General features: G+C 39.1%; 2 protein-coding genes across 4 annotated transcripts in view; one reads left to right on the top strand and one right to left on the bottom strand.

Moving 5' to 3' along the window:
- The window catches only part of SRP54 (signal recognition particle 54), a 38,964-nt gene extending 38,200 nt beyond the window's left edge, over positions 1-764 (bottom strand). For 2 of the 3 annotated variants that reach the window (XM_040620833.1, XM_008694174.2), the window contains exon 1: positions 270-501. The gene's annotated coding sequence lies outside the window, so the exon portion shown is untranslated. Of the gene's footprint in view, positions 1-269; positions 502-640 lie in introns of those variants that run through there. The other variant, XM_008694187.2, reaches the window with a different exon arrangement.
- A 134-nt stretch (positions 765-898) lies between these two features.
- The window catches only part of LOC103666188, a 32,732-nt gene continuing 25,586 nt past the window's right edge, over positions 899-8,044 (top strand). The window contains exon 1 of the mRNA XM_008694213.2: positions 899-1,076. Coding sequence (XP_008692435.1) covers positions 980-1,076 — 97 coding nt within the window. The 5' untranslated portion in view covers positions 899-979. The remainder of the gene's footprint in view (positions 1,077-8,044) is intronic.

The following is an 8,044-nucleotide window of genomic DNA, read 5'->3' as shown; positions in this document are numbered from 1 at the left end:
CAAAGCAAAGAGTCAGGCCTGTAATTGCCTACATCTAATTTGGCTCGGGTAAATCTGAAAACAACTTAAAAGGGTCACAGTGCATCTTTTAATAAAACTTCTGATGGGGCACACGAGATGAAAAAGGGCCAGTGCACCTCAGTCTCGGTGACGAGAGCCGGTGGCCAGGGAAGCCGACTCCCTCCGGAGTTTCCGGACCGCGAAGCAGGGCTGAGGCTGCCCCTAGCTGCCAGTCCGTGGTCGGGGGCGGGAAAAAGCAAGACACTTACCGCAAAAAGCACCGCTACCGCCGTGGCCCAAAGGGGCCGGGGATTCTTTCGCGAGGCCCCCGCGCCGTGGGAGGAAACCAAGGAAAGCAAGGAAATCAGACAGACAGGTGCGACCCCACAGCCCGACTTCCCAAACTATACAAACTAGGGCTCCAGCGCCCAGCACCGCGACGCCAACTCCCACCAGCTGGAAGACCGACGATTGCCACCGAACCTTCCGCCCAATGAGGAAACGTCACCACTCGGCGAAGTCCAGCCTTTCATGAAAAGGATACACTTCCGCTTCCGGGGCACCTGCCGCATTCTTTTAGTGCTTTTACTGAAAAGGTTTTTTGACATGTTTCTTTGCTTCGACTGGCTTTTTGACATACCGTTTTCTATCGCACAATCACTGCGACAGCAAAGTGGCAAGATAGGACGCCTTCTAGGGATGCGATCTCAGGAAAGAATTCCGGCCTCTATAAGTCACTTTAAGAAAAACTGACTAGGCTGTGTACTGCCAGCTAAGATGGGAACGATGAGAGATGGAGATGGCGATAGAGAGTAGAGATTCCTCCCCAGGCCAAGTGAGAAGTCCAAAAAGGGGCGGAGCTTAGGGATTTCGCAGCCGGGGGAGGCGGGTCCCGCCGTGTCGGGTCCGGTGTGGAGACCAGTCTCTGCCTGCGCGTGCGCAATGCGAACCTTCCCCTGCGCTGTTTTCTGCTTTCAGCATGGAATTCCGCTCCGCGCAGCGAGCAATCCTACAGCTGCTGCGGACGGTGACTCCCGCAGACCTCCCAGCGCTGCTCGAGTGGATGCGAACTACCCGTAAGCGACCAGAGCCAGACGCAAGTGGTTGGGGCAGGGATATGCTATGGGCGCTGACCTTGGGGACTTAAGACAGGGTGAGGCCGAAAGCCTCCCGGGGGTCGCTGTGCTGGTCCCTGCTCGGCTATAGGACAGATTGACGGGGGCACCTCTCAAACCTTTGCAGTTCAGAGTCCGGTTTGGGATTGGGTGTAGGAAGACCTGGCTCTCGGTTGTTTGTGATTGCGCTGTGGACTTCAGACAAGCCACTAGAGGCTCCTTGTGCCTAATCCTTTTCAGAAGGAAAAGAAGGGGAGGGGGATTTTGCCCCTCCTCTCTCCCCCCATTACTCCCACAAACTTGTGACTACCAGTAAAGATACTGCCTGAAAAAAGCACTTTGCAAGGAAGCTTTTACTCTGCAAGCAAAATCACCTGTAGCTAGTGCATTTATTTTCTCTTTTGTAAAATGGACCACAATTTGATAGTTTTTCTGGGGTGAGGGTAGGGGATAGGGAAAAGACTCTGATTTTAAACTGTTAATAAAATTAATAATAATAAAAAGCGCAAGTTATAATCGAGGAAATGTGGCGATTAGATAGTCTTACTGAAGAACAGTTAGATCTGTTTTGGCAAAGTGAGGCCTGGTGAAGCACAAGAAAATAGGATATTCCTTGGTTGGGAGCTGTGCCAAACTAGGCTATGCCTCTGTACCTCTCAACATTGAATCCTATGTTTATTTGCATCCCAAACTCATGACTTGAAATATTCCTGTGTGCTAATGACTTCCAAACTTGACTTCTTCCTAGAACTCTCTTTCTCTGTGATGTTAGAGACAATCACTAGGTTGGGGTATTATTATTATTATTATTACACACTTGGGGGGGGGATCATTTTAGTTAAGAATGCCAAACTGAAATTAACCTGGACAACTGATCGTGAAGTTTAGCCTGGGAAAGTAGAGAAAACCAGACAAGTAGCTTCATACTTACACACACATAACAAGACTCAGGATAGGAATTGCTGGGTCTCCCGCCTCTTCGTTTAAACCTTGGATTGCCAGTTTTATCGATCATATCCCAGTTGATTATAAAATGTGCTAATTTCCAGGGTTTTTTCTGCATTCCTCAGCACAAGATCTTTCTTCAAAAACTCCAAATGCCTACAAAAATGCCACCTACTGCCTGGTTCTGGTAATTGCACAATCACTAAAATATTCTAGCCCTCAGATTTCAGTTTTGTGGAACCATTTGTAATCTAAATCTCCAGTTTTACAGACATCATTTGAGAACTCTATTTTTCAAAATCAGGAAAACTGCAAGCATGTTTTGGATGATAATTTTGTAAACAAGAAGACCCAATATCACTGACTAAAAGAGTACTTTTTTACGTTTTTATAAAGCTCTTTCTGTGCCTTTCTCCAGTACACCCTGTAGTCCGAGAAACTCGTGCATTTTGTTAAATGATTTTTTTTTTAAGATTTTATTTATTAATTTGACAGAGAGAGAACACAAGCAGGGGGAGCGGCAGGCAGAGGGAGAGGGAGAAGCAGGCACCCGGCTGAACAGGGGGCCCGATGCGGGGCTCGATCCCAGGACCCTGAGATCATGACCTAAGCTCAAGGCAGACACTTAACCGACCGAGCCACCCAGACACCCCCATTTTGTTAAATGATTTAGAAAACAACCTGAGTTCCTGAGAATGCTTATTAATGTGAGTATTTTAAGAAATGAGAGTGTCACTTTGCTTAAAACGGAGTGTTTTAACATAAATCTTAAAAAACAACTTATTAGTATACGGTTTTTAGGTGGTAAAATACACAAAACATAAAATTTACCATTTTAAGCTATTTTTAAGTGTGCATTTCAGTGGCATTACATATATTTACATTGTGCAACCATCACCATCATCTATCTCGAGAACGTTCTCATCTTCTCAAGCTGAAACTTAGTATACCTTTTTATGAAGTGGCTCTAAATAGAGCACAAAAGATTATTCCAGTTATTTTCCTAATTAATGTCCTTCTTCTAGGAAAAAAAATTATCTTTTATCTCTAGCATTAAGTCACTTGCATAATATCTTACTCATCTGACATTTTCTTACACCTTTAGTGGTTGTAATTCTCCTTGAATTGTCTACCATTTCATGGAATAGCAAGAGACAATAATAGGCATTGAGTATGGCTTTGGTTTTGAGTTTTGTAGTTTATTGAAACTAAAAAACATTCCAGGTAAAATCACAATAATTTTAGATACGCAAAAGGAAGAATAATATTCTTGATCTCTAAAGGAATAGTGGGATTATCTCACCAAGACCTGGGGTCATTTAGGATGAGGCTGGTAGAACCAGAAGCTTGGACCAGGACAGAGCCAAGCACATGTCAATGCCTGATAAACTGAAGATGTAGAAGAAATAAAAATAGGAGCCTACATTTTACCTTGGTACAGTGTAGGCCAAAGACTTAGGAAACAACACTAATATAGGAAGGATGAACCAAGTCTGAGGGGCAAAGCACACAAAGATACCCACCCCTCCCCACCCACAAAAAAATAAATAAATAAAAGGAGTAAAATACGGCAGGACCTCAGCTGATTGATTCTGATCTTGTGGCAGAACATCTGTTCTCTTCTATTTCCTGTATGTATGTAAAGTGGGCTCTTGATCTAGATTTCAAAGTGTAGGAGAGTGACTGCAATCCATTAAGTGAAGGGAGCTAAGAGCCAAAACTGCAAGTGGAATCCCCAATAAGCATATAAAAAAATACATTGGGGGTTATCTGGGTGGCTCCGTGAAGCCACTGGCTCTTGATCTCAGCTCAGGTCTTGATCTCAGGGTCATGGGTTCATGCCCTGCATTGGGCTCCACCCAGGGCGTGGAGCCTACTGAAAAATTTAAAAAACGAAACAAAACATGGGAACAGCCATCTGTTAACAAATGCTTTTCTGAAGCCTCTGAATTTTTCTTGGATATGCAAATTGAAATGAGGAAGTCAAACCGTGCACAGCTCATAAAAGTTTCTATTAAGAATCAAGTTACAAAAGATAGAAAATTAGGGTTTGCTTTAAGAAAATTAACAAAATCATCAAAAATTATTTAACGCTTAAAGAAGGTAACAGTAGGTAACTAGAAGCTTTTAGAAGCGTCACTGTATCCTCTATTTTAAGTATATCTTCCCTGACTTGAATTGGACGTGTTTGTGAGCCGCAGTTACAGAGCTGTGGAAGTTCTTTGAAACTCCTGCAGATCTGAGAAGCCAAGCCTGGTTTCTAGTTACATTTGTCAGACAGCATACTGCCCCAGTTCCACGTTGCATCACCACTGAGGAAGTAGCAATATAACAAAGATATTCCAATCTTTATCGAAACCATATGAATCTATGAAAGTTATCAATTACGTGAGGTAACAAAAATAGATTGGTTTTTCAAAAACTAGAAAGGTGTGCTGAGCAAATTGGTACCTCTTTTTTTTTAATTGGTACCTCTTAAAATTTTTCTATTAAACAAAAAGAATTATACTTTTCTCTAAAGTACTTTTGTACTTTAATATACTGTTGTATATTTAAAATGGGCATGATATATAAAAAGAAGAATACATCATAAACACGCGAGTTTGTCCCAAAATGTATTTGTTGGTTTAACATTATAAAATCAATGTAACTCACCATATAAAGTAAAAAGAAAAACTACTTTATTATCTCAACAGACCAGGAAAAGCATTTGACAACATTCAACATCTCTTTCTGATAATAACACTCATCAGACTAGAAGGGAACACTCTCAACCTGATAAAGGGCATCTGTGAAAAATCGACAGCTAACCTCATACTTAACAGTGAAGGACTGAGTTCTTTCCCCTAAGATCAGAAATGACAAGGATGTGCCCTTACCACTACTATCCAGCATCATAATACAGCTTCTGGCCAGTACCATATGGCAAGAAAAAGAGGAGGAGGGAGGCATTTCAATTAGGAACAGATGAATGGATAAACAAATTGTGGCATAATTTTATAGTGGAATACTACTTGGCAAATAAATGGAAAGAAGTATTTCCACAGCAGCATGTATAAATTATACTGAGAGAAAGAAACCATATTAAAAAAAAGACTGCGTACTATGTAATTTCATTTATCTAGAACTAGACAATCCAGACTAATCAGTAGTGACAGAAAATAGGTCTCTGGTGGCTGAGTGATTGGAGGGGTTAGAGAGGAGAAGGATTACAAATGGGCAAAAGGAAACATTTGGGAGTGACAGATATGTCTACCATTTTGATTATAAGTGATGGTTTCATGTCTGTATACATGCATCAAATTTATATAATGATATACTTAAATATGTGCAGTTTATTGTGTATGAATTCTATTTCTATAAAGCTGTTGTTCGAAAATGGCCACAAGTTCTTTGACCCTCATTCCATGAGAGGTCTGATCTGTATTCTCTACCTTTGAGTCCGGGTGGGCTCTGTGACAGCTTTGACCAATAGAATATGGCAGAAGTGACACCACGTCAGTTTCAGATCCAGGACTTAAGAATCTGGCAACTTCTACTTTCTGTCTCTTGGCATGCTTCAGCTGGGAGAAGCTAACCATCATGTATGTGGTCTGACTACCTTGCGATTATCAACTGTCAGGAATTCCCAGCTATCCTACGGAGAGCAAGATGCCCAACCAAGCTATAACTGTTCTTGCCTTCCTAGTCTAGGCACTAGACGTGTGAGTAAAGTAGCCATCTGAAATGCCTAGTCCAGTCAAGCCTTTCTTACAAATAACATTGCTTGAACTTTCATGTACAGATTTTTGTGTTAACACAAGTTTTCATTTCTCTATTCAAGAGTGCAATTGTTGGGTCATATGGTAAGTGCATTTTTAATTTTATGGAAACTGCCAAACTGTTTTCCAGAGTGGCTGTAGCATTTTGCATTTATACAAATAATATATGAGTAATCCAGTTTCTCTGCATCCTCACTTACATTTGGAATTATCAGTATTTTTTTATTTTAGCCATTCTATTAATTGTGTAGTGAGGTATCATTAGGTTTTAATTTCCATTTCCCTAATGATGTTGAACATTTGTTCATATGTTTATTTGCCATTTGAATATCTTCTTTGATGAAATGTCTGTTCATGTCTCTTGCCCATTTTTAATTGTATTTTTTGTATACTGTAATTTCGAGAGTTCTTTATGTGTTTTAGATATAAGCCCTTTGTCATATATGTGGTTTGCAAATATTTTCTTCCAGTCTGTAATATTTCATCTTCTTAACAGACTTTTTAAAAACAAAAGTTTTTAATATTGATAAGGTCCAGTGTATCCACTTTTCCTTTTTTTTTTTAATGTCAATTTTAAGAACTCTGTTTAGTTCTAGATCCCAAAGATTTTCTCCTGTTTTTTCTCTTTAAAAATTATACAACACTGTATTAGTATCAAGTTCTATGTTGTTGTTGTTGTTTTCTAAAAGAACTGTGGTTTTGTCTTTTGCATTTAATTCTTTGGTCCAAGTTAATTATTGTATAAGGTGTGAAGTTTAGGTTGAAGTTCATTTTTTTCTCCCTATAGATGTCCATTTCCTCCAGCACCATTTGTTGAAAAGACTGTCAAAATCAGTTGGGCATTTTTGTGTGGATCCATTTCTGAGCCCTCTGTTCTATTCTTTTGATCTATGTCTCTCTCCCTGACCAATACCACGCTGTCTTGATTACTATAACTATTATTGTTTAAAAGTATGTCTTTAACTTCCAAGTGTTTGGGCATTTCCCTGTTACTGACTTCCAGTTTAATTCCATTATGGTCATAAAAGATACTCTGCATGACTTCAATTCATTTAAATTTTTTTGTATTTGTTTTATGACCCAGGATATGGTTTATCTTGGTGAATGTTCGATGGGTACTTGGATGTGTATTCTACTTTGTTTAGTGGAATGTTTTATAAATATCTGTTAGATCTTGTTAGTTGATTATATTTTTCAGTTGTATATCTTTGCTGATTTTCTGCTTTTAATCTATCTGTTGCTAAGAGTGGGGCAGTGAAGTCCCCAGTTGTGTTTGTGGATTTGCCTCTTTCTCCCTTCATCTATCAGTTTTTGTTTCATGTATTTTGAAGCTCTTGTTTAGTGTATGCACATTTAGGATAACTATGTCTTTTTGGTGGATTGATCCCTAATAATTTTCTTTGCTTTAAAGTCTAGTTATCTCATATTAATATAGCCACTCCCATTTTTAAACTAATGTTGGCACAGTATGTTTTTTCCATCCTTTTACAAAAATTCATTCTTCCTATGTCATTATGTCTGAAGTGAGTTTCTATTGACAACATATAGTTGGGTTGTGTTTTTAAATCTACTTTGCCAATCTGTGTCTTTTAATTGATGTATTTAGAGCATTTACATTTAAAGTAATTATTGCTATTTTAGAACTTAAGTCTGGCATCTTATTGTTTTCTGCTTGTTCCTTATTTATCTCTGCTTGCCTTGCTATAGGTTACTAGGATATTTTTAGAATTCTGTATTTGTTTTTCTGAGTCTCTTTCTTTGTACAGTTTGCTTTGTGATTGCTCTTTTTTGTAGTTACATACATATGTAACTCATCACCATCTACTGGTATCAGTGTTTTATCACTTGAGTGAAGTATTGAAATCTTACTTCCATTTAGGTCCCTTTACCCTCCCCCACTTTTGAAATACAATTGTTTTATATCAGATGATTTTGTAAATTTTGATTAAACCATCAAATATGTTTTAAGAAACTAATGACAAGAAAGATAGTCTCTCATACTTACTATATTTTTACCCATTCTCTTCTTTCCTTTCTGAAATTCCAAACCTTCTGCTATTTCTTTTCTGTTGGGAGAACTTCTGTAGCCATTCTTTAAGTGTAGATCTGCTGGCAACAAATTCTCTTAGTTTTTCCTCATCTGTGGATGTCTTTATCTCCCCTTCATTTCTGAAGGACAGTTTCATAAGGTATAAAATCCACAGCTTACAGTCTTTTTTTTTT

The sequence above is a fragment of the Ursus maritimus genome, unplaced genomic scaffold (genome assembly GCF_017311325.1).
Source record: "Ursus maritimus isolate PB19 unplaced genomic scaffold, ASM1731132v1 scaffold_36, whole genome shotgun sequence".
NCBI classification, from domain to species: Eukaryota; Metazoa; Chordata; class Mammalia; order Carnivora; family Ursidae; genus Ursus; species Ursus maritimus.
The sequence above is the reverse complement of the archived record's forward strand: the minus strand, read 5'-3'. Positions and strand labels throughout refer to the sequence as shown.